The sequence below is a fragment of the Tympanuchus pallidicinctus genome, unplaced genomic scaffold (genome assembly GCF_026119805.1).
Source record: "Tympanuchus pallidicinctus isolate F22 unplaced genomic scaffold, pur_lepc_1.0 scaffold1, whole genome shotgun sequence".
In the NCBI taxonomy this organism is placed as follows: domain Eukaryota; kingdom Metazoa; phylum Chordata; class Aves; order Galliformes; family Phasianidae; genus Tympanuchus; species Tympanuchus pallidicinctus.
In genome coordinates, this window is record NW_026294618.1 from 78,942,153 (window position 1) to 78,969,007 (window position 26,855).

Genomic DNA, 26,855 nt, shown 5'->3' on the forward strand with positions numbered 1-26,855 from the left:
TCCGCAAGGGCGGATGGGAGTTGGAGTTCCGTGCGGGCGGCGCCCCCCGGCGGCCCTGGAGCTCGGAGTGCGGGGTGCCCGGCAGCTCGAGGGCGCCGCCCCGGTGCCCTCTGTTCTGGGACAGCGAGCTGGGGCACACGGCGATTGGCACAGGGGGTGGGAAGCCGAAGTGCTTTTAAGCATTTCCGATATCAGAAACTTCCAATAAAGGCAGAGAAACAGCACGGCGCATAGAACTATCCACGCAGATATCGCAACCCCCTGCCGACAGGGGCTCACGACAGAAGCGCTCGGCTCGAGGCAAGAACGCGCCAAGCGCCGTGCCCCCCTGTCCGCCTCCGCCAACAGCAGCAAGCCTCGCGATTCTCCGCCGCACCACCAGAGCCGGCGACGGTCGGTCCGCCTATGTCAACTTCCACGCTCCTGGCACCGCCCCCCCCCCGCCCCCCCGCGGTGCGTGGGAGACTGCGCCCAATGGGGCTGCGGCCACGTTGTTTCCAAACACGGCCGCTCCCCCGCCAGCCACGGGGCCCGGTGCCAGCCTCCGCCTCGCTGAGGCCTCGCACACAGCCTCGGCCGTGTACGGCTCTCTCACCACCGCTTTTTTCCCCTCCCTGCAGCGCTGCGTCCGCCCTCTGGGCGGGCTCTGGGATGCAAGGGAAAAACGCCGCTGATGCGGCCGCTGGGGGGCTCCCCTCTACTCCCCAAGGGCTGACTCCTAGTGCCCGCCCCATCCAACATGGCGCCCACGCTCTCCGGAAGCCACAGGACGGACGTTCCGCTGCTCCCATGGTGCCCCGCGGCGGCAGCCATTCAAATTCCAGCGGGCAGCTGCTGCCGCCGCCTAGAAAATGGCTGCCCTGGGGGAAACGGAGTCGCCTGGTGCGATGGCGGCTCCGGGTTCTCAGACCTCCCCGCTTCTTATGGTAGAGACGCCGCTAGCCCCGGAGCGTGGCCGTGGGAGGAAGTCCCGGCGGAGCACGCCTGCGGCGTTCAGCCCCGCCGTGTCCGTGGTGTTCCCGGGCGCCGTGAGCCGAGAGAGCTGCTGCCGCTTTGCCTGCGAGCTCCTGAAGCACGTCCTGCACCAGCGGCACCAGCTGCCGCTGCCCTACGAACAGCTCGCCTACTTCTGCCGGCGGGCCACGCAGGTGGGCGGGCGGCTGAGCCTTGGGGGGGGCGGGTGGGTGGCCCGTTTAAAAGTCGGCCTGGGGCTGCCGGTGTAGGGGCTTAACGCTGGTTTCTGTCTGCCAGTGAACTATCCTACCGCCTTCACTCGTTTTCTAACACATCACCTAGAAACCCAAAAGCTCTAATTGCAAATGTTGATAGATTGTCTTCTATGTGTTCATCGAGTCTTAAGGAGGGGATGTGTCATAGTTGACGACCATAGTTGAAGAGTGAATTTGGGACCCTCTGCAATTTTTTGTTCGTATATTAATGTCTCTTTTTTTGTGGTTTCCAGGATGGAGATATGATCAAGAAGCCACCTTCTGTGGGCTTAGCAAGCAAGAAGTGCCAGCAGGTGCTGGTGGAACTGGAGGCAGTGCTCCAGCACCTGGAAGTGATGTTCAGCTTGACACTGGTTCCCCGTGTTCTTATTCTGCTTGGAGGCAATGTTGTGAGCCCCAAGGAGCTTTATGAGCTCAACTTAGAAGGGATCTGTGTGGGCAGTGCTGAGAAAAGCCTGAAAACCACATCCTGCGTGCGTAAGCTTTTTCACTCGCTCTTCATTGCAGATGTCTTCAGTGAACTTAAAGCTCTTCCAGTCACAAGCACTGTTGTTATGCTCCAAGGGCATCGCAACTGTGGTGTGGAGTGGTTTCGGCCCAAGCTCAACTACAAAGTGCCAACCAGAGGAAAGAAACTGACTATTAATTTGTCCTGCGATGGAGATGTCGATATAAGTGCCTCAGCTCCTCAGATTATGACTTCTGCTTGGGAGGACTACGTATGGTTTCAAGCACCAGTGACACTTAAGGGCTTTCATGAATGATCTGTGCCCTGTAGAACTTTAATGGGATACTGAATAATTTTTGGTGCTGCTTTAGGCAATAATTCTATCAGAGGTAATGGCATACACTTGTCTCTCTGGATCTCTTCTCTAGGGCATCAGTTGCCTTCCTGACCACCTTCTTCTGTGTTCACCTCATGACTTGTCTTTGAAAGCAAAAGCCCTTTAAGGCACAGCTGCATACAGCTACCATGATTCCTTAAGGAAATTAATTGATATATTGGGTGTAAAGACTTCCCTGTGACACGCTTGCTGAACTGACAAATATTGCAGTCTTCCTGAGTTTTACTCTCCTGAGTTTTACTGCAGCCATTTCTGTTAATGATTACTGCATTATATGATTGTTTGGGACAAGATAACGTATATGATTATTAATATAGTTGGCCTTTTACTGTAAAGGCCATAACCATTCTTTACCCCACTGCTGTGAAAGAAGACCTTTTCCTGCAGCCTACTCAGACTTGAGTACTCAGGTGCTTGCCCATCTAGTAGATAATATCTTTCTTCCCATAACACCATTTCAGTTTGTTAGGAATCCAGCATGGCACTCTTCAGCAACTGGAAGACTTCATGCCTAGCAGTGTCTTATACTGGTGATGAAATGAGGCTGAGTCGTCCTGTGAAAGCAACAGAACACATCTTCCTATTCCTTTACTAACTTTTAGTCCATCAGACCTGACAATCAGTTTGGTATACAATTAAAACTAGGAAAAGCAGTTTATTCTCTCCTTCGCAGGAAGTTAGGACTCCTGCCTCAATGTGGCAGCTTATTCCCACTTAACAGAAAATAAAAATATCTTGCTTTAGGGACGGGGAGGAGAAACTAGTGCCAGAACTGGATATCTGCTGGAGTTGTCTTGGATCAGCTGGATATGTGTCTATCATGGAATGAATTAAATGGCTCCATCCATAAGAAGAGAATCTTTAGGCTGTTGGTAGTAAGGTTGCTTACTACATGCTAACAGAAGCTGATCGATGGGGTGATAAAAATCCTTTGGAAGGAGGTTGTTAGAAGGTGAATTAACCCCCTGTACTCAGTGCACGTTTTAAGCTTTTCTGACATTTTAGCAGTGAATAAGATTGTAAAACTGGAAGGAAATCTTTTTTTTTAAGCTTAGAGAACACTACAGATGCCATTTTTGCCTTGCTTGACAGCGAGCAACTGCTAAAACTAGCTCTGGGAAAGAACTGCTAAAATAAAGAGAGCTGCCTTATGTGGAGCTGCTCACTTGAGAATGTAATCACTGGTCTCTCAAATGAAATATAACTCAAACTGTTTAATGGGAGTGTTTGATATTCTCAGGACATCTAAGCCCTTTACATTTCCACCAAAGCTGCTTGAAGCATGTATTTAAGAATGCTAGCACTTCAGTATTTAAAGAAGCTTTTGAACAGAAGCTGGAGGTCTGAGGAACAAGGGGCCATTCCTTTCTGCTCTCTCCTTCAGATGAGTGCAATGTTACTACATTAAGTGGTTTACATATTCCATTATACTTGAATTATGAATGCAGCAACGATATGGTGCCAGGAATAAGAGACAAGATGCTCTTTTTTTTTTTATGAAGAGTTCTAGAGTTTGAACAAGTTTATTAGTTATAATCATTATTATCAAAATAAAATGCTGGCTTCCGTGTTGTGATTGTATTGAGCTTATTTAATCCCTTAAATTCTGTGATAGTAGAACAACTTGCTTCCATTCTATACATGTATCTAAACTGCAGGTTCACAGCTTCTCCACCTTTCTCACAAAGTGGAAGATGTCTTGTGCCAGCAGCTTCGGTTCCTCAAAGGCAGCAAAATGCCCTCCACGGGGCATGTAAGAGTAATGGACAACGTTCTTGTAGGTATTCTTTGCCCAGACCTGTGGTGTATGGGCTATCTCCTCGGGAAAAGCTGCAATGGCTGTTGGAACATATACTCCAACCCTAAAAAGATATTAGTTAACAGTATTTTTAAGATGAACTTCTGAAGAAAGTAATTTAAAAACCTTCTGACTCATAGCTTTTATATGAGTTGAAGAAACTTCACCACAGCAACTCTTTTCATATCTGTACTCTGCTGAGGAGTTTCATTGGTGTTTGAATCTCCTTGACTTCAAAAGTGTTATATCTGAAGATGCATAAAATGAAGCCCACTTTGCACAGAGTTCAGGCTTTTACGCTTTGTAATGTGGAGCCACACCTCCGTGTGAAACTCAAGCAAGCTAGCTTATATTTGCTCTAGAATTTCTGGTACCACTATAATCCCTATTGAGAGGGAAGGTGAATTAGTGCAGTTTACAAAGAATAAGATTTCTTTTTTCTCTTATATGATCAGTCACTTGCTGAGGAGCCTTGCCCACCAGTGCTTCCTGGTCAGCCTCTCTTTGTGAGTCACTTCTTACACTGCTTCTACAAGTTTTTGCTTAACAGCTGTAGCTCATAGTTTGTTCACATGTAAATTGCATCCTTCCTAACTGTTTAAACTTGCTAGGAACGCTTGTGATTTTCTGTTTTGGTTTTAGTGAACAAAGCCATGGATTACAGTTGTTTGTCTAGTAAGTCTATAGACCAGCTGTATCTTGAACACAGATCTGAATTACTTTTGCTAAATGTTCTGCATTGTTTCGGCAACAGACCAATTTGTGTGAATCACAGGTTTAAAAGAAAAGCTACCCTTAACTATATTGATTGAAGATTACAGTTTGGCCTTTCTTTTTCCTAGTATAGATTAAATTTGCAAGTGATCTAAACACTTGTACAGGCAGGTCTGATTCAGTCTTGTTTCGAAATCTGTCTTGTACACTTCATTACCTGGAATCAGCAGTAAGGCCAGGGTCCCGGCCAAAGTTCTCCTTGTAATATCGCATTGAGGGCACAATAGATGCTGTCACCCAGTAAATCATCACATTGGTCAAAAGGTCATCCAGAGAATACTTGCTAGCGGGAGAAAAAAAGATTCAATGTAACTGAGCTGTTTCTCAACATACTATATTGGGCTTGTGCTCTGATAAGCTATTGGTCTTCTGGTTCTCCACTGATTTTCAAGCAGCAAATCAAATTACATTCATGTGCCTGAAGCAAAGCTTCCTAGTACTGAATCAGTAGCTTGCAGGCAGTCTACTGTAAGCTTAAACTTCTACTTATCTACTTGTAATCTTTCATCCTTAAAATTCAGCTTCCACTGGCCAGCCTTTTGTCCATCTCCTCATCAGTTTGTTTGGTTTTTTTTAAACAAGTTTTCTCACAGAATGATGTTTGTTTTCTTACCTTTCCAAGCCTCCGTCATCTTTACGCAGGAATGATTTATCTGTCCACGTAGAGAATTTCTCCAAAATATATGCAGCAAGCCCCACAGGGGAGTCATTCAGTCCACAACCTAATGCAAGTGAAGAACAGCAGAGCTCTTATACTTGCATGGCATTGTAATACTTTGAAGTTCATCACCTTTTACATGATCTAAAGAATGGAGTACTGCATTATCTTTTCCTGCTATTGGAAAGCAGGAAAGTTTCCTATTCTTTTTCTACATCACACTCTTCCACTGTGCTCCCAAGTCCCTATTTTTGTTGTTTTTTTTTTCCTTCCTCATCAGGTCAAAATCCTAGATCGTATACAGTGTTTGTATGGAAGCTGCCCGATCATTTCAATATTCCTTTTTGCTCCTTTCTGTATTCTAAAACATAAGCAGGGTCAACAGGGATGCAATGAATTCCAAATACCTTTTTTTCTTTTTCTTAGTCTCTTTTTGCTTGGACAGACAGTAAAATGCTCTTGAACTCTGACTGATCTGGCTGCATTTCAAAGAACTAGCCATGACTCATGGTTTTCCCCATGGCAGCAGCCAAACTAGAGCTGTGGTTTTCTTCCCCTAATTGCTTTGCACTTTGTTGACATCAAATTTTATAGGCCAGTTCAATCAGCAAGTCAATTAAATGTTTTTGCAACTCTGTGCAGTTATCTTTAGATTAAACCGAACCTTGGATAACGGTCAGCTTTTCAATTAACAATTAACTTTTCTCTGTAGAGAAATTAGGATCACGCTGAAATGTGCCAACACAGATTTTTTTTGTTATAATCACCCTTCTCCTGGAACTGGCTTGCTTATTCCCATGCTTAGATCTCCATTTTAACCAGTTATTAATTCGGGAACTTAATCCTTTTCTTAAGGCACTTTTGTTTTTTGGGGAACATCAGAGGAGAAACCTCAGCAAAACTTTGTTTAGAAACTGAAACACTTTACATTAATGGATCCACTGCTCTTAGCTTCCACCAAAGCTCTGATTTGTGAAGCATTTACAGGTGGTAATATCATGGGGAAATATTTTCTTTTCTATGAAATAACTCTGCTATCTTACAGTGACTATACATACTGGTTTGCATTGTTTCCTGAGCTAATTCTCCATCTGGCTCTTAAAAAAGATTCTATGACATCAACTTACTTTTGTATGCTAAGTTGTACAGAAAGATTGGCTGATCTCTGCTATTACTTATCGTTTAAAATGAAGCATTTGTGGAGCTAGTTTAAAAGTTGATATAAAAAAATGTATTTGAGGAAAATGGTTGCTTAACACCTGGGAGTCCTTCTGTTTAAGTAAGCAGTAAATCTACATTGAATAGTCTTCTTTTTTGTGTAATGAAAAGCTGGATTTGAATTTAATTGCATGTTTTTACCAACTTACTGAAGGTTATAAGTTAGCCTTTCATTGCTTACTGCTTTGTCCTTTTAAATATGCAGGTTTGATTGCAGGCTGCCTTAAAGTGCTGTCACTTTAAGACAAACATTTTGAGTTTGTTTATTCATACTGACAACAGGTTTAAAGAGGTTGACACAGCTATACTTCGATCAAAGTAGTAATCATTTGTGGAATGGCAATTCACACAACAGTCACATGCACTGTGCTTTTATGGGTGCAGCACATCAAACTCAATATCATACTTTGGAAGAGATAATTCAGAATCAGAAATCAAGATTGAGTGTAATTTATGTTGTTTGACTGACTATCAGGAAAGTATATGAATTATAGTGAAAGCTGGCATTATAACACTGACGTAAGCCTCAGCTTTAGCGTGTCTTTCTGATTGCATATTGAAAAGTAGGGAACAGTGAACCTGCTGAAATAGAAACACCAGCAAAAGGAGCACTTTCTAAATCAAAGATCCCTTAAAAGCATGCATGTCTAATTATTCGTTTCCAGCTATTTCTGGTGTGCATTTTTAAAATAATTGTAGGCATTAGGATAAAACAATCAAGAAAATGAAATGAAATTAGAATGTTTTAAATGTACACAAAAGGATTACTCTGCAATCTAAAAAGGACAAAGAAAAAGCATTCCTATACAAGGGAAAACCAAACACACAGTCAAAAAAAAAAATATCCCTCCCTGAAGCTAACTGGTGTAAAAGCCATCTGGCTTTACTTTAGCAGTTCTGTAAGTTTCAGTTTGATTTCTTTTTCTAATCTAAAGTTAGCCTTTTAGTAGTCAGGAAGCCAAACAGAATGACTTCAGAGCAATTTCAGAGCTGCCACTTAACTGAGAATAATCTTAGCCTCTTCCCTGGCTGTGCAGTGTGAACCTCCAGCTGGATCACATCTAGTGGTTACTGCTCAAAGTATCTGCTTATGCTGTACATCTAGGAAGTCAATTTAGTTTCTTAAGGTTGGGAATACTCTCCTCAAGTTGCCTAGTCTAACACACTGTCATTTGAAAAGGCTTGCAACTTCACCTCTATTTGTGCCTCAGCGAGCCTGGTCTCCAAGCAGAGATGTCAGGCCGTGGCCTTCTTTCTGACTAAAAGAAATAAACAAAAATCCAAACAAATAAACTCAACCCTATCTTGCATCCTGCTTTTTATTTCTTCAGTGCTGTGATGAGTTCAAGCAACAGACTAGGTGTTATTTAGCAGAAACTCATACCAAAATGCTGAATTTTTCAATGAAGGGCTAGGCTGAGGCGCTATTCATTTTGTAGTCTCTGTTAGCGACATCAGTTGGAAGTAGTTCTACTGCCATTTTGGATGAGAGTTTATCTCAAGACAGGATATCTTATAGTCCTTACCTAATGGGAACCAATTAAAAAAAAAAACAAAACACAAACATTTAACTTTTCTGAGATGGCCATCATTCTTACACACTGGTACCACTGACTGTCAGGCTTCTGCCTTCTAAGATTTAGGCCTGAGTCTGCCTTTCAGCAACGTTCACATTGCACTCGCTTACAATCTTTTTTCTTGTTTTCACTTGTTTGTATTTCTAGAAGCTTCAGTTTTAAGACTCTGTGCTTCACTTTGAGAGTATTCTGCAAAGGAGTTCTTTTCCCAAAAGTAGCAGCATACTTTAAACAGTTTGGAAAGTGATATTTGCAGAGTCCACCTTTTACAAGCTGCTCCATTCTAACTTTTAGATCTTAGTCCTATACCTTGCAGTCATTCATCAGAATGTATTGCTTCTGAAACACAGTAAGCCATTCCTCAATGATGAGGTTTTTTTTTTACACCATTGGCAGTTGGTATACAATATATAGCAACAAGGGGAGGGTTCATTACCTGCAGTGTCTGGTTTGGTGGCTTGGATGTGTAAGTATCCAGATTCTCGCAGAAGGTCAAATACGTTCTTCTGCATGAAAGGGTACATCCGTCGAACATCTTCCCTGGTGAAGCCTACAAGCCATGGTATGTAAGTCCCAATCATCACTTGAATAATCTTTTTCCAGCCTCGTGCGCCAATGAAGACGAGATTCAGGTGAAGACCTTTCACAGACCTAAAATCAAATTCAGGAATACAGTGTTAAAATTTCTGTCTCCAAATTTTCGAGAAAATAAGTCTGACTGGAACTGTGAAGGAAAGAAGGATTTCACTGAACCAAATATATATAAAGCCCTGAAAGAACCTGAAAGGTTCATTGTGGTGCAAAAAGGAGGGGGGGGGGGGGGAAGTACAGCTGGTTCCACCTCCATTCAACTGTGTTATTTGTATGATTCTTGTTTTAGGCACTATTCACAGATATGGCATATCCACATTGATAGCTCTGGCTGTTGGTTCATTCCACATTAAGGCAACTGGTTGTGTTGGGTACTTTCTGAAAAGCTTTGTTAGATCACATGCTGTGAAGCATAACTGCAATCAAGAAGAGTGAGCTGAGCAGCAGCCTAACAGCTTTAAGAGCTTTCTCCCTCTATCTGTTCTTTGACATAAGTACAGCTGTAGCAGCACTCTTCTTGTTAAATGCTAAATGCTCTGCTGCTATGATGCCATTTTCCAAAGAAATATTAGGTTTCTTTTCTGATCTGTCTTTCTCAACTTTGCATAGGCACACCCAGCTGCTGAAAGGATGAGCTCCTTCAACTCCCTTTGCTACTCACTGTGGCAGCATCTGGGACATATTTGTTGTAATACGAGATCCCCAGTCTCCTCCCTGTACATAGTATTCCTTGAAGCCCAGTCTCTTCATCAGCTTGTGAAATATCCGAGCAGTTGCAATGGTGTCAAAGCCTGTACATAAAGAGAAGCACCACACATTTATTCAAGCGTGTCCTGGCCAGAGGTCATGCCCCAAATGTGCTGCTGTGAAGGCACAGTGTACTGTACTGCTCCTCATCACTCTCTGACAATAGAGAGAACACTAGTTGTTGTAAATTCAATGCAAAGTGGAGAAAAGAGAGAGTTGGCTTTCAGCTACCATTGCCTTCCAAATCTCCAAACTAGCCCCAGAGCCTCAGTAACACTGGTGTTGGTGCAGAGCCAAGTTTCCTGAACTTCAGACCCAGGATCTGCCTTCCTGCATTCACAGACTGCAGCACACAAAGGATTGGGGGATGGCTGAAGTATTTGCACCAAAAACCTGTGATTCCAGCAGAGCCTTTTCATCACTTACCTTGCTGGTGTGGTGCCTCTGAGAAGCCATAGCCTGGTATGGATGGGCAGATGACCTCAAACACCACATCACCACTGTCCAGGCCATGCTTGGTTGGATCCGTGAGTAGAGGGATGATCTTGTAGAACTCATAGAAAGAGCCAGGCCAGCCATGGGCCATCAGGATAGGCTGCACAGCTTTTCCATGAGGGACGTAGGAGGGCTTCACATGGATAAAATGGATATCAATCCCTGCCAGACATCCAAGACAGAAAAGTTAAGTTCTGGCTCCTTTTCAGTTTCTTCTCTGGACTCTGAAGAAAGAGGTTGGCAAAGTAGCCATTCGCAGAAATTACACAATCATCCCACATCAGGAAGATGACTACCTGAAAGGGATGTCCAGTATTATACTTATGTAACACCTTTTGCCTATAGGTGGAGGTATGAATCCCTACCCCAGACAGGGGGTCACAGCAGACTGAACATCCTTCCTATGAGAAACTAGTTTCACAGTAATAGGTAAAGCCATGCTTAAATACACAGCATAACGCAGGCAAGACAAATGCAAGACCACGACAAAATGGCATGAAAAAAATATTCTGGGCTCATAGAATGGATAAGCTTTGCAGCTTCTAAAGGCAGTTTCAAGGCAATAGTAGAAGAAAACCTCACAATTAATTAGCACAGGTTCAGGGCCAGAGGAAGGCTCTTTTGAGGCAGACCTAAATTTATTGCTGATATATGGCACTCATGATCTGTACAAGCTTATTAATAGTACAGCCTGCACGAGAGATTTTTCCCTTACATCACTAAGCTATTGCATACACATAAATATTCTAACATCTTAGACAAGCCATCAAGACTGAGCATCCTTTTCCCACATATGCTACTGGCAAGAGCAAAGCAAGGCCAGGAGAGGCAGCTGGGAAAGTGCTCTGGGTGTAACAGGGAGGCACAGTGACCCACTCACCTTCGATGGTGGTACGGAAATGAGGGTACTTGTTCAGGATTTCCACTTGCTTGTGCCAGTCAAACTTGTTCCTCCAGTAGGCCACCACCTTCTGCAGGTAGTCAGAGTTGAAGCCATAGTTGAAGGCTGCCCCTTCCAGTGGAGGTGCGTAGCGAGCCTGGTCGAGGCGGCGGTGCAGGTCCTGCAGAAGGAGTGAGGCTGCCCAGATGCCCATGTGTGCAGTGCACCAAGGCAAGCATATGAGGGGGCCAGCTCTCCAGGCTCCACCAGCTTTTAGACCTCTACCTATTAGACAATGATCCTGGTTGAAGCAGAGCTCTCAGTGATCTCCTCAGTCATAGGGAATATAGCTTTCTACAGGTTAACAATTCTCCTAATGCACTCAGGATTACCAGGTCTCACTCTTGCCTTACTGTTAACTTTGTACTAGGAGCTTTCAGGCACTGGTGGATGGATAAAGAATATAGAAGGGCAATTAAAGATTGGGCCCAGCTGCCTGTTGCTAGTTGGCTGGATCACTAGGGGCAGGTGCTGCAATTCATTAGGAAGACTCTCTTCGCTCTTCCAGGTGTTCTCCTGTAGGAGCTTCTGAGCCCTGCCGTTCTACCAACTTCTGTGCCTACACCCTCCCACTCTGCCCCATTGCCTGCAGACCCACTGTCAAACTCTACCTCAATTTCTTCATCAGATGTTTCAATCTTGAAGGGGCGGATGCTTTCATCTTCTTTCCCTTTCAGGGGTTTTTCGCCAGAGCCCCACCATCCATCACCCATTTCAATACTCTTGATCTTGCGTCTGGACATCAGCCAGCAAACCAGCATCCCTCCAACACCCACAGCAGCCACAGGGACCAGGACTGCATTCTTCTGAGAATTTTGAAAAGACCTAGGGATGCATAACATTTGCATTCAGTGTAAGACAGCAGGACAATGCCAAGGCTTGTTTCCACATTGATTTGGTCCAAGAAAAAACACATTTTTAAAAGCCTCATAGTCAGCAGGGGCTAAGTACTTCTTTTGTTGTTGATGTTCACAGGCAAGGTATGGAACAACCTCTTAAAAAGCAATAGATTCCACAAGTACTGGCTCAGGAATCTAGAGCCAGTGTAGAGATATTAAACTCTAATAACAAGAGTGTGAAGACTAGAAGCCTCAAGGTTACATCTACCAGTGCTCACTAGGGATCTCATTCTTTGCTGATCATGATTTGCTGATCTCAAGGTTTCCTTGGTCCTCTCCCATGAAGCAGGATACCATGGGGGAATAGGGTCAATAGGATATGTGCAAGTCTATTTCGAGGAAGGTACTCAAGTGAATGGGACAATAGTACATAGGTTCCTTCAGGAATGCAAACTGCAAAGGGTGAGGGGTGAGAGCAGAGAAAAGGGTCTTCAGCTGCTATTGGGAGCTGAATGTGCCCCCCTCAGCAATGCTTTATATGTAGCTTTCCTACAGATTCAGGCATCTTTTAGGTCAAAGCTGGCCCTCTATTATAGTCTTACACAGGTAAAGATCTCAGACTGTCTTTTTGGTACCTCTATTTCTGTTCCAGTCATGAAATACCCAAAAGCTGAATCACCACTGTTGGCTTCAACAGATATGTAGTATGTTCCAAAGCCGTTCAGTTGTGACAGCGATCATTCCAAAATGTTATGTACCTTCATGTCCCTCAAACCTGAGTGTCAAGGTCTCCAGCTTCTCCTGGAGATCTGGAGAAGTACCTTTTGTAGGGGGCTGCAAGAAGTCTTTGAACAATGAAGATTCTGTCGCTGTAGTCAAATGGGGTAGGGAAAGGACTGTGCTGAGTCTCAGCTAAGGTGTTGATGAAAAGTGGAGGTGTCAGCAAAGAACAGCAATTTCACTCACCTGATGCGGGACAAGATGCTCTCCCTGCAGAAGAGAAGGAAAGAGATAAAAAAGATCCTTACAGTCTGATAGTGTTGTCTGAATGGCAGCAATCCTTAACGACATTGCAAAGGATTGCCAGCACCATTTACTGCCCAACCATGCCATTGCAAGCTGTTTAATCGGGTGAGCACATTCACAGTTTTTCTAGTTCTTTTGGATGCAATTGAGAGGGAGGACCTCAGATTATCGCTTTTACACAATGAGGCTGTTTCTTGGCTGCTTTTTAGCTAGTTAGCTTGTTTCCATAATATTACTTCCTTTAGCACAAATTAGATAAAAGGCCATAAACAAAGGGATAGGTGTCCTTGCAGTCTTTCGTCTCACTCGTGGCTGTGATACTCCAGCCAAGAAAGTAGGTTATTTTGACCGCTGAAGAAAGATAGGAGTGCAGCCCTGCAGTGAACTGTCAAGATCAAAGGTCATCCTGCTGCTAGCCATGCTGCGCTCATTATACCGAAGGACTGGCACCAGGAGGAGCTTGTGGGACCTTTATCTGCTCAGATTTCAGTGAGTTGCTACACTTTTGCTACTTCTGACTAGTCCGAGCTGGATAGTGAGCTTTCACATCTAATCTGCCTGGGAGGAAAATAAACATCTCCCTTGGTTCTCTTTTATCCTGACAGATTGCCCCATAAGAAAAGCAGAGTCAAAACCAGAAAAACCAGAAGTGACAAGAGAAGGTCTCATTACTTAGAGAAGGTCCTGTCTCTGCCTTAAGGTAGGCAGCTAAAAAAGGGAGCTATTTGGTGTCATAATTAAGATATCTTGAAACAAAATAAAGGCATGAAGTGCCATGAAAACACGTGCCTGCAGGCTGTTTCTTTTTACCTTGGCTCCAAGCCAAGGCAAAGACACTGCTGCAAGCAGTGTCACCCTCCAACTGTAGGAGGCTGAACAGCTTATGGAACAGGTAGTAATATTCCTGTGCACTTATATCCTTATAGACCTTAGTGAGTGAGAGGCATGAAACAATATGGCAACAGCACCAGCTCAACACTGATAAAAAACAAACATGCTAGACACAGCCCTCCAAGCAACAGAAAACAAGGCTTGGTCTAGTGAAATCTCTCCAGTCACATTCCAGAGAAATCAGCTGCATGCTCCCAACACCCTCCAATAGCCCGCCTCTGCCTGGCTTATCCCGTGGTGGTTTCTCCCACCCCAGCCCCGGCTGAGTCCCACATAGCTCCCTCCTCATGCTAAAAGGCATCTCACCAGGCGTTAGGAAGGACCTCCTGCCACATGCTTGTCTGCTCCTACTCGCCTTGCTGCAGTTTTCAGTAAAGCAACACGAACGACTCCTCTGCTGGCTTCCTCCTTGGCACTGACGCGCTCTCGTACATTGGTGCCACCTATTGACTAAATACGCACATGCAAATTAAGTTCAACAAAGTTAAACAGAGGCCGATACAAAGTCCTGCATAGGAGGGGAATAGCCGCGTGCACTAGCGTGGGCTGAGTGCCAGGTACATACAGAAAGCTGCTCTTTAGAGCCTTGTCTGAGGTCCTCAGATGAATCAGAATCGACAGGGGGACCTCATGGCAAAGGTCGTGTATGGGGCTATACAGCAAGCACGCTAGCCAGCAGGCTGGGGTAAGGGTTGCTTCACTCTGGTACTTGAGAGATTCATCTCTGGGAGTGCTGTGCCAAGTTCTGGTCTTGCTGGTAAAGGAAAGACCAGGGTGAGTCCACTATGGACACAAGGCTGGCCAGGAGCTGGAGCACATGCTGCATGAGGAGAAACAGAGACCTACACTTGTTTGACATGGAGAAGAGAAGGCGTAGTGTGTGTGCATATTTTGTAGCAGACAAAACAAAGCAAAACTATATAAAAAAAGAAAAGCTAAATTTTCTCATATACCACAGAAATCAGTGTTTTTTTTTGCTTTTTTTTTTTTTTAAGCTCAAGAAACTAGATTTTATCTCCCTAGTAGTCAGTTAAATCCTGCTGGATAGAGGCTTCTGCTTCCTGAACTGTTTCACACTGCTCTTGCTGTGTTTCAGTCCGGGAATAGCTATATTGCCAGAGGGAAAGATTCTTCTCTCCATGCAGTGCTCAAAGTGAAGTGCCATCACCAGTGAGATCTGTGATGATCAGCTCTCATGTTACAGGGGTGTAATATGCAGTCCCTGGGCTGCCAGAACTGTGGAAAATAGGAGGAAAACTGCAAATCCTTCATTTGATCAACGTTCAATTTATTGCTACACCAGAGCTATTTGTGGTTATGCCTTTCTGGGATCACTTAGCTTTAAGGTCTGATTTCCGGAACTAAAGGTCGAGTGCCCGTCTAAAATGCAGGGTATATGTACAGGAATGTTGTGAGTGCTTGCACCACAGAGATTCAGGGTGTCCAGAGGCAGTCTCCCTGCAGCAGTTCGACCGCTTTAAAACAAAGATTTTTCTCCTTCTCTCTTACAACCTCTAGTGGCGAAAACACGCAACTTCAGGCAGAAACCGCTTGGTGGTGCCAAGGCAGCCTCCCTGGAGCCTGTGACGCGTGTCCCATAGACCCAGAGATCAGAGGAAAGGACCTAGAGAAGTGTCTCCGAGCATCTTCCTGCACTGGGGCAGGACCCCTTATCCTCAATGACGTTTTATCAACCCTTTGCTCATCACTAATCAGCGGTATGCCTGCAGCAATGGTAGAAAATATGCACGCAGAAATGTAAATGTCATATATTCTTTTCCCCGCTTGTTTTAAAAGCTGGATATAAGCCAGACACACGATAACCTGCCACCTCTTCTCGGAGGTTTCAAAAAGCCCAAGTAGCACAGCGGCACTCACAGCACTTCTGCAAATACCGGGTGCCCTCTGGTGGGCACAAGAGCTCATAGTTCACATAATAATGGTGTGTGGTAACGGGATGTTTATGAAAGGTCTCCTGCCTCCCGTCCTGTGCCAGGGACCAGCTCTGGTCTTTTTACTTAGCAAACTGCTGGCTGATGATGCTGTTGAGGGCAGAGCAATGCCTGGGAGTCTTGGAGCTGGCCTGTACCCATCCAAGCTCTCATGAACCCTGCTGTGCCCATGGCATCACTTTGTGATACCCACCTTCTCAGCGGCACTCAAACTTTTTTTAAGATTCCTTCTCACCTAAGCCAGTCCTTTTTTTTTTTCTTTCTATTAAGAAAGCACCTGGTGGCTAATGAGGCCTTCCTCAGCTTGACTGCATGTTTGTTCCCTCAGACCAAAGACAGCACAAGATAAGAAATGTATTATTTCCCCACATTAATTCTGAAGGGGAACGGTCTGTGCAACCCAGCAGGTCCAAGCTGGGACTGCTCATGTACATATCTCTCTTTTCTCACATGTTGCATGAACAATACTGCCTGGTAACTGGATTGCACAGGAAGAACTGGAGAGCTGAACACACACCTTGTGGCTGTGTCCTGAGAACCAAGAAAGAGCCCCAAGCGTGCTACACAGATGGGCAAAATTTTCACCTTCCTGATGAGGCCTTGGGAGATTCAGCTGGTCAGTGGGAGGTTTGCTCCTGCCCCTGTGATTACATCCCGTGAAGAAGCACTGGGCTCCTAAGCACTTCCAAGCTGTTAATTCCTGAATTTTATTATCAAGAGCCAGATGAAACATCTGAAAGCTGATTGCACCAACACTTCACTCCTGCCTCCACCAGCAGCCAGCCCATGGGGCTGCTCCGCAGTATTTTATGTAAAACTCAGATTGCCAAAGTGATGAACAACTTGGGAGGGCCGTGGAAAAACTCATCTACTCCCCTTCTCTTTGTGAAGACAGATGCTTCTTTCTTACCTAGGAAGCCCATCACCATTTTTTTCTGCAAGCGCCGTCATCGCCGCTCCCGTCCCCCAATCTTTTTAGTCCTCTGCCCTGCACTATATACTGAATAAAAGTTAGTGTTTTCCCATTTGGAAATGGCCCCTTCTCTGCCGCCCTTATACTCGGGGAAATCTCACAAATGTTTCAGCACTACTTCCAGCAAGGACTGGCCCCTTCTGTTGCTAATTAAGGAGCTAAGAGGTTCCCCCAGGCACTTCCCAGTGAAACCGAGCCCATTAAATGAATGGCAGGCAACATCTCAGGGGGTGGGGAGCAAAGTTACACAACAGCTGTTTGGAAACAGGCGGTTGGTTACGTGAGCTGGTTTTAGACTTAGCAACATTTATAACAAAAGCAACTTTCAAGTCCAAAACAGTGTACTGAGGTCACTGATACCCTGGGGATAATCCTGGGGATATCGGTGATTGGAAGCAGGCAGCAGGCAGTGGGATTTGGTGCTGAGCCCAGACGCACAAAACGTGATGGTCCCCATGTGTGCACCCTGCCACACACAGGGAGCTGGGTGCATAGGTTCTTTCTGAGCTCTGGGATACGGGCCCTGCCATGCTGAGGAGCAGGACTGACAAATCTGAAATTGTGAGGCAGAGCTCCATTGCTTTTGGACACATTGACGCCATGGTGGTAAGCGTGACTGTGGCTTGCAGTCTTGGCCAACCCAGATGCCCGACAGCCTGTACAATAACGTGCTCAATGTGCTGTTCTGAAGCCTTGTCTCCTTAGAGGCTGGATTCTCTGGATGCTAGATACCAAAGTCTATGTCAAGTAACGAAGAGGAATTTCTTACACAGCATGCAACTCCACACAAACTCAATCTGTTATGTCATTTTTGTTCTCTTACAGTATTAGAAGTGCACTGTGCACCTCCTGCAACCTCCTTTGCCGCAAGTGACCTATAATTACTCACAAAGCACACAACAATAATTAAAGAAAAAAAGGATGCAACTACCAAAGGCACGTGGAAGAAGTACCAGGCTGAAGAGCTGTAGGGCAATAAAGATACAAATATCTTATGGAAAATAATACTGTGGGTGATTTCTCATTAGTGTCATGACAGAAGTATTGGAGGCAGAAACAAAGGCCTTACCTTCAAGAAAGGGTTGAAGATAATTCAGTGTATGTAGGTGATCTATTCTCGATACTTCATCTAGTTTAACAAAAAAGTCTAATAAAGCAATACTTGCGTTTAGATGAGGCAAAATGAAACGGCAGAGAATGACCTTCATCCTTCTCAATAACAGTGACTATTGCTGAGGATTCTGCAATGCTGATGATGATCATGTTAGGAAACACTACTTTTCTAAAAGAGTGGTCAGGCACTGGAATGGGCTGCACAGGGAGGTGGAGGAGTCTCTGATCTTGGAGGTGTTCAAGGAACGTTCGGACATTGTGTTGAGGGACATGGTTTAGTGAGAACTATTGGTAATGGGTGGATGGTTGGACTGGGTGATCTTGTAGGTCTTTTCCTACCTTGGTGATTCTGTGATTCTGTGATCACAGGCAGATCTCATGTTTCTTTTTTCATGCCTTATTCTGGCAGCCTCCTGAACTTGCTTTTAGTGAGTAGCAGTGATCAGTGGCTGTGAGGGGCAGGTGCACTGTAGGAGAGGGGCAGGCATTCTCCATCACCCTGCTCTATTAGAGCACTGCATAGCCAGTATCCTGGAGCTAGGCAAACCTCCTCCAAAGAAGGACTTCTGGAACATGTGAACACACTCTGCAGATCTGAAAAAGTGTGCAAGCGTTTTTTGGAAAGTCAGTCTCATGGTGTATTCAGTTCACTGGAAATTTCATAAGTTTTCTGCTCTGATCCTACACATTATTTCCTCTGTCTCAGGGAACTGTGTGAGCTACTTGGAAATACCTCCTTTCTGAACAGTCATTTATTGTCTCTCTGTATGGTTTTTCCTACTGTACATTATTAGTTGTTATGCCTACATTGTATAACAACAACAGTGACATGAAGAAACTCCTCAGGTCCAGAGACATTCTGGAAATCAAGACTGAGTCAGTCAAACTTCTAGCATAAGGATATGATTTTCATTGTTCATCAAAAACAGAGTCTGGGAAACCACGGCAGTCTGGGTATAATGCAACAACAGCTCTGCAGAAATCTCTGCTAGAGAAAATAGCACTCTGGACTTTGAGCCTTACAGGATAACCTACAAATATAGCTGGGAAAATAATGAGGTATTGTATTTTAAGATATCAGGGTGAATATTGTAAACAAGACTCTACAAATCTGTAAGGATTTTTTTTTCCTTCCCTTCAGCTTTTAGAGCTCTTGGCAAGACCTGTCCAAGCACAGTTCCAGCACATGTAACTGACTGGCCCTTCCCAAAGGTACAAGGATAAAGCCCTTTGCAAATGGCCATTAAGAAAACTTGGCAACAACAGTTTGCAGGATGAATAATTGCCAAAGATTAATAAGCAGTTGCACAAGCAGTGCAAATAATGAAGCCTCATTTCCTACATGTATTTGCAAAATACAGCTACTATTTGCAAATACAAATACAAAATCTTTTGAACTGAATTATTGTAAGATTTTGTTTTCTCTGTGCACATTCATAAAATTCCCTCTCCGCTTTCTGAGACAAGAAGTTCTCACAAAATGTGTAGAAATACATTTCATTATTACTTTGAAGTCTCTGCTTGTGGAAGTCGACTGAAATCAGCAAATATATTAAAAAACTACGGGGGGACATATGGAGTGTTTGAGATATATGAGCATTTGTTCTGCAGAAAGCAGGGAACTAAAGTGCAGTCACAAAAGACACTATAGGAAAAAACATCCATTTCTTAGCAGTGCTGAATGTACAGGGGTTGCAGGGCATTTCCCTTGGTCAGCACTTTGATGTAAAGCAGCCAAAAATGATCCACTCCAGCTCCTTTTATCGCACAGGCAAAATCTTCAACATTGCTAGTGCAACCACAGCTTTCTTCTGCACTGTGTCCAGGGGATGAAGTATTCAGTGAGGTGGCCAAGTCTATATAAAAATATAGAGAATGATTGGGAAAAAAAATCAGAAGGTCAAACTAAAAGCTGCTCTTTCTAAAATCAGTGCATGATTTGGCGTTTGCATTCAATGGGAGTAAGAAAATCATGGGAAACTGAGAAAACCGTATTCTGAAAAATTCTGCAATAGAGCTGATCTCAGGGAAAGGGTCTGAGCACTTCCATGGACAATGCAGTGTTGAGAGAGGACACTCAGTGCAGAGCAAAGCAAGTATTAAATAGGAATTTATACATTTCCTTAATAATTCCTAAATAAGTCATCTGAGTATCATCCTGTGAAATCAGGGTTGAGTACAATTACTTCATTAATAGAAGGGCAGAGAAGAATAGAAAAAGCAGAAAATAAAATGGCATGACAGACATGGGTCAGTGGAAGCTGTGATGGGAGAAGGGAATGAGTGAGCAGCGAGGCTTAGCTTTGAGAAGACCTGAGTTAGATAAAAGACAAACACTCCTTCCACAGCTCCCACGCAGTCACAGACCTCTGTTCTGTATTTAACAGGGCTTTTTTTAAGGCCGCATCTTCTCTCTGAACTTGCCACCTGAGGGCAACATCACACAATCACCCACACACAGCTGCTGTGCCTGCAGTACTGCTCTTGGTTCCAGGAACCCCACTACCAGAAAAAGCATGGCAAACTAGAAGCAACTTAAACAACAGCAAGAGAGGCTGGAGCTACTCTGCAGAAGAAAAACATTGCAAAAGCAAAATCCAGTTTGCCTAAGGAGCAGCATACTGACCTCCAAATATTTAAAGGGGAAGAGAAATCATTCAGCATAATAAAGGAAGATAGAACTAGGAGTAATTCATGGAAATGAGGCAAGGAGAATGTGCTCAGTCTTCTTGTTGTATTTTTCCTACCTGTGAGATACTTCTCTGGTTCTGTAATGAAAGATCACAGCTCTATCGAAGTAAGTGTAGTACAGGCAAGGAAAAGAGACCCTTTGCCAAATTCATGTGACAACCAGGATATGTCTAGAGGGTAAAGCGCATTGCTGTTGTGGGCACAGAAGAATACCATTAAATAAGCAATTATTTGAGAAAGATATGTCATTTTTCCAAGTAAAATTCCTGAAGTCCTGGGAAAACCAAGCTGTTCTCCCCCATCTGCAACTTCTAAAATACATGTGGTCCCAGGAAGGCTCTTTTCTTTGTTGGACCGTAACAATTTTGTTTTGTTTTTTTGGATACTGTAAAGCAATACTGGTTTAACACCAGAGCTATTTCTCCTCTTTCTCACTCTTTTCCAAGGAATAAAGTGTTTGAGTTTTCATCAGGCATAGGCATGGCTGCCTATGGGACAAACTATTTACTATGATTCTGGGCAATATTATTTCTATACAGATGCTGAATTGCTGCCTAGAACAAGACGTAGAAGAACACTGAATTTATGGTATTCATATGAAGTACCACTAATGTGCACAGACAGGTGTGAGGAGGAGACACAAGGAGTGCCTGCTCTGGAGTTCAGGTTCAGCTTCCTCACTGCACAGATTTATCTACCAAAGCACAACTTCAGCAGGGCCTGATGACCGTAGGTGACGATATTCACTGTGCCAAATCGGTAGGCCAAATGCTGGAAGAACCCAGGGAGACCAAGAACTGATTACTGGGCAGTGTGGACAACTGAGAGCCTCTCTAAAGGCCCCTAGGATGGCCATAAATAAAGCATCCAGCCTGGTCCCCAGGCAGCCCTCCCAAGCTGCCTCACGAGGCAAGAGAGAGATGCAAGAAGTCTTTCAAAAAGGGACCGAGGCAGGGAGAGGGTAAGCTGGCCATGTTGAGCAAGCTAGCAGAAGTGCTGCTCTGTGAGCTCAGTGGCTGCCCCAGCCTCTTCAGGACAAAGAGCAGATTTAGCAACCCAGGAACGCACATAGTTGGCAGGATCACACTCTGCCAGTCCTGAAGGCAGAGCTAAGCTGCAGGGCTGCAGTGCTATGGGTCTGGGCACTTGTAAGCTGTTCCCTTGTCTGCTCGGGAAGGGAAAAGATTACAAGTGCTCCCTGGGAGGCTCTGAACACCCCTGCCAGCACAGCACATGAAAACTGGTTTCTGCACAGAGACTGGAATTTCTAATCAGCTCCTGACCACCACCCCTCAGCCCTCTTGATCCACTCCCCTCCACCTGCCTTGATGGTGAGGTTTGAGTGACATTGGTATAGCTTAGAGCTATTTTTTTCCCCACTTCTCCCTCAGCCATCCCCCTGGCACCCAAATTCCAGCCTCTCCCTATCAGGCTTTGCTTTTCTTCCCTTTCTGTCTCTCCATCCTCCTCCTTTGGCAATCGACCTAATGGGGCCACGCCAGCTCTTGCAACGTGCCAGCATGAAAATGAGCTTCTAGCACAGAGTTCCTTGTGACCATGGAAAACTGCCCAGCATTTTAATATGTGCCAGGCCCCCAGGCGGAAGTGGAGCAGGCTCAGCTAATCCCAAAGGGAAATGATTAGCTGCTGCAGACTTGCGTCTCAGTGGCACGGGATTGGGGATTTGTTTTCTTAAGAAGTGCAGAGCTGAAAGCTTCAGGGTGATCTGGGGCCACCAGAAAGCAGTGGTGAGAAGAAAAGCAAATTCAGACCTGCACAATGTTCAGAATGCCCACTCTGTACCAGAATTTTGCAAAAGGAGCTGCAGGATGTTCTTTATTTAGAATGCAGTTGGGGAAGGGAACGCTGCACGGGCAGACTTATCTAGATCGAAGTAGTTGGGATGTCAACAGCAGTAAAGCCACAGCAGCATGGTCAAGCAAGCTTGCTCAAGCCCTGACTTGTCTGGCCTTCCTGGAAGTCTGTCCTGCTGTTACTTCATCGCTGCTGGAGTTTACTTACAGTTGCTATGCTGCAATTAAACACTCTGATTCTGTGGTAAGCATGCCCTAAGTGTGATGGAGCCTGAAAATTTGGGAAGCAAACCGAGCTCATGTAACTAAACTGACTCCAAATAGAAAGGAATAGAAAATGGCAGCCCTTCCTTCCCTTCCCATATCCCTCATTTAAGACAGAAAATTTTACCAACAGGCTGGTTATAGGTCTGAATTGTACCAGTGATGATAGATCTTTAAAAAAAAATAAAAATAAAGAGTCACATCTACTGTCTCCTTTCAAAAAGAAGAGACATTTGTTTGCAAATACGGCCAGTCAGATCCCCTTCCTACAGTTTGCAGCAATATATATTTTCTCTGAGATTAAGGAGTAACACACAGCCACACAGCATACCTTAGACCCTGGAGACAGTCTAACACATCATATCCTCCAAAGCATTATCCCTAAAGCCTGCTGTTTTCAGGCTCCTGTTGAAGATTAATAATCAAAGAACAGACAGCTTTTGTTTTCACTCTAATACTGAATGTAGTCTGAATCTCTGAGCAAGAGCAAACTAAGTGAATGTTTTGAGAACCACTGGCTCTCGGGAAAGAGGACAATTTCCTTTTTCCATCTTCTGGATTGTCTGTGTTGGTAGCTCTGTGCCTCAAAGACCTTCATGCTTCCATGGCACAATGGCTAGAACCCAGAGCATGTAAGCTTGTTAGAGAGGCCACATAATTAAAACATACAAAAATTATTTGAAAAAAAGGCAGAGAGATTTTCCTATAGAGGGCACCAACTCATTGCTCTTCTGGCATTCTAAAGCCTTATCTGTCCTTTCCAGCACTCTCCGTAGGTCCTCATAGTGAGTAACTTAGAACTGAACATGAGAAGGGGAAAGGACACCAGTATTGATGTCCAATGAGCCTGTCAGAGCTCATTGCTCTGTGTTGGTTTCTAGCATCTCCAGCTCTCACATTTCACTGTTGAAAAGCAATGCACAAAGGGTATATGGCAACACATTCAATTACCTGACATAGGCAGTGACATGAAGATGCAAACTGTTCTGTTGCAGAACAAATGGCAGAAGTCTCCTTAGCTGGAGGAGAAGTCATCAAGGGAAGGGAGTCTTATTTTTCCTGGCTGTTCCTTCCTGGCTTTGTAGGTCCTTGCCCATAGGCTGTTTTCCTGAGAGAAGCAGTCAGGGACATTAATTTGATGTAATTATATCCTGTTTTTACTGGCTTCTGGAAAATACAGCCCTTGAAAGTATGAAAGAAAAAAGAAATGAGCCCTCATTGACCTGTGAAAAAGCAACAGCATCCACCACTATTTGTGTTCCCCAGCCATGACAGAACCCTCCCTGCTACACAGACCCTCCTAGTGCAATATCCTACCCCTTGCACTGAGAAAAGGACAGAAAAAGCTGACCTAAGATCTCCTGGTGCTTCATCGCCTGCTCATAGTCAATGCTGGTAATGGAAATTCTGTCTTCATGCTGGGTCCTCTAGGGTTTGTCAGTAGCACATCAGTTCAGCTTTCCAGGTACTCTCCTGCTCTCTTACTTCACTTGCAGGGTGATGGTATCACGTTCTTTCCCCTTCTGAATACCATGTCCACCAATGCAGAGACACACTGGCCAGCCTGCAATGAGGTTGGTCTGCAAAATCTGGAAGCCAGAAGCCCGCTCTGCTTAAGGCCTCACAGTTTATTCATTCTCTTTTGCTCTGAGTTTTGGGACTCTAGATCCAGCCAGCTTTGTCTTACAGCTGGACACGGAAAAGGGTCATTTCACAATCCTCTGGAGCTGCTCCAGGCTTGCTGGCCTCCAGTACATGTCCCTGTGTGTATTTCTGACATCCCCTTTCCATCTGAACTGTTCTCCCATGTGTGATATTGCCAGCATTACTGCTCCAGACTGCAGCATACTATCGTGCAGAAGCTGTTGCTCCAGCTGAGTTCAGTCTGGTGTACACTTTTCATGTTGGTGATTTTCTAGATGACAAGCACCTACATGAATTCCAGCTATCATGTTTCAAAAGGCCTAGGGATGGAAAACAGTTATTATCATCCTCTTGTGCTTCCTGAACACTGTCAACCACCATGGCAGAAGGAAGCTAACATCTAGAATTTTACATAGTGTTTGAAAAGAAAAGCACCTTCCCCACTAAAGTCTAGCTAAACTTTTTATCACAAAAAGCCTTCATGTCCTAGGCTGTTCCCTGGCTGCTGCTTTGTGAATTCCTTTGGCAGAGGGCTAAATGGGGAAAGATGCTACAGATGGCTTTTCTCTGGAGGAGACCATCTTTGGCTCCCTTTCCAGGGTCTCAGTGAACTTCTAGAAGCAGCATTGGAAGCTGAGAAAGCACATGGTCTTTGTGGAAGACATCGTGACACAAATGGGGACCAATTTGTGCAGTTCAACCTCTTCCCAAAAGGGTCTGGTGGGGCCTGTGAGTCCTGCAGTCTGGCAGGACAGGAGGAATACTGTACCATGAGACATGAATCGCATCTGTTGCCCGTACGGTTTGTTAAAACAACTCAGATGTCAATGGCTCTTCTGTCCAGCTGTGCCTGTATTGGGAAGCCACACTTTGGGAGGGTGGCTGTGGATGTGCCAGAGCATGCACATCACTATGTACAAAAGCTGTACACCAAAACATAAATGAACAAGAGATTAAAGGGGAACAGATGCTGGCTGATCTTGTCCACTGTGTTTCTGAGAGACAGCCCAGTGGAGCTGCTGTCTGCCCAGGGCTGTCTGCCATGACAGCTTGCTTCATGGGGTGGCCTTTCTGTAAAAATTCTTTTAGATGAACCCCTGTGACCAAAAAAGATGAGCATTTAACTGCAGGTTCTGCTAAAACTGCATACTGGACTCCAGTATGAGCATACTGAGGTGAAATCATTCAGTCCACTATGGGGAAGAAGATCTGAACAACTAGATCGTTACTCCCAAGCCAAGTTAGGCCACCCATGATGCAAAACTTACCATCAGAAGACGGAATGGTCCGCTGCCCACATTAATTCTTATCACTTAGAATATAAGTCACAGTATTCCTGTTTTTGTATCTTTTTGCTGTCTTCCTTTTATTGTTTGTAGCCTTTCTTTCAATATTGTGCATATCCTTGCCTCCTTTATTCTACACACTGCTGTACTAAGCTATTAATTATGCAAGGGATGGACTCCCTTTTCTCATATCTGCCTTGCTCAATCTCTGTTTCCTAAATCCTCAGGAATATGTTGCCACTCACCTTGCTATCTCTGAAGGATTTTCCAGTGTGCTTCATCCAGCTGCTGGAGAACTTGTGCTCCTGTGTCACTTCAGATAAAAAGGTCCAGTCTTCAGTCATTTGCATTTCTTTTCCCTGGAAGGTCCTGATGCAGAGGGATTTAAAAGCTAATCAAGCAGAAACAGACCAAAACCGGCTTGTTCTTTTTTGAATATTCTTGGTCAGTATCTCTAAGACTTTTCAACTGTTTACTTATCCTTCCCTTCTGCAGTTTCCCACCACTGGAAGCTATTGTCCATCTAATGCAGAGCAGCCTGCAAGCTGAGACCAAATCCAAAACACTTCTTACAATGTTCCTACCACTAAAGCATCCTCAAATACAGAAATTGCAGAGAATTAAGCCCTTAATGGCAGAAACTAGCTTCTCAATTTTTATTTGCATATAAAGATTCACTCATACACATTTTATTACTGTGAAACTGCAGCTGTAAATCTAGAGCGGAGCTCATTGCCTTTCAGCTGTGATGGCACTTTTCCCACAAGTGTATCATAGGTCCTGCCTTCCCCATCTCCTGTATACTCAGAACTGGCAATGGGATCATCTTTGCTGGTGCACATCTGGGCTGTATTTCTTCCTTTCTTGGTGCTGCACTCACAGGGCTCTGCTGAAAGCCAAGCGACAGGGCCATGGCTCCTCTGTAGATAGAGCCACCTTAACAATTTGCCATGCTCCCCTGCTCATAGCTGTTCTTCCCAGCACCCAGTGCCACAAATAGCACTTTTTGTGAGTTTTTCCTGATACAGCATCATAGGCTACCAGATACTTGCAAAAAAAAGAACATCTTTCTCAGCAGGTGTCCTGAGCCCCCCAGGAAGTGTTTGCTGTTCTTTGTTTGCAGATCCCCTCTCATTTATCAGGCCATCCAGGTCACTCATCACTTCCTGATGTTAATGCTGCAAGATAGGGCTACTGAGTGCATGAGTGGCAAAGCTGTCACGCTCCAGCTGGGCAAAAGTGGAGCCTCACTCAGCAAATATTGACACGTCTGCAAGCAAACAGAAGGCAACTTTCAGCAAGCAGCTCTCTGGCTCCCTGAGCAGAGGCTGGACCAGAGATGCTTGGTGCTTTGTGGTAATGAACTGATGTTTACCGAGTACAGGATGCAGGCATGGATCTCCAGCAGCTGTGATGACAGTGGCAAAATTATGGGTTCACAGGATTCACCAGCAGCATGCCTACTGCCTACCTGCACTACAAGTGGCTGC

The 26,855-nt window shown here is 44.6% G+C and overlaps 2 protein-coding genes across 2 annotated transcripts; one reads left to right on the forward strand and one right to left on the reverse strand.

Annotated features, from left to right (window-relative positions):
• Positions 1 to 762: 762 nt before the first annotated feature.
• MAD2L1BP (MAD2L1 binding protein) lies at positions 763 to 3,641 on the forward strand. Its single transcript, XM_052699675.1, has 2 exons — positions 763 to 1,148; positions 1,463 to 3,641. The coding sequence occupies exons 1-2, from the start codon at positions 852 to 854 to the stop codon at positions 1,991 to 1,993; spliced, it is 828 nt and encodes a 275-aa protein (XP_052555635.1). The 5' UTR covers positions 763 to 851; the 3' UTR covers positions 1,994 to 3,641.
• Positions 3,642 to 3,644: 3 nt separating this feature from the next.
• Positions 3,645 to 14,072, reverse strand: LOC128088795 (epoxide hydrolase 1-like). Its single transcript, XM_052699616.1, has 10 exons — positions 13,935 to 14,072; positions 12,678 to 12,701; positions 11,484 to 11,697; positions 10,813 to 10,993; positions 9,864 to 10,094; positions 9,352 to 9,481; positions 8,536 to 8,750; positions 5,260 to 5,368; positions 4,804 to 4,929; positions 3,645 to 3,936 (listed from the first exon to the last, which is right to left on the reverse strand). Exons 1-10 carry the CDS (start codon positions 13,961 to 13,963, stop codon positions 3,735 to 3,737), a joined length of 1,461 nt encoding a protein of 486 aa, XP_052555576.1. The 5' UTR covers positions 13,964 to 14,072; the 3' UTR covers positions 3,645 to 3,734.
• Positions 14,073 to 26,855: the final 12,783 nt, after the last annotated feature.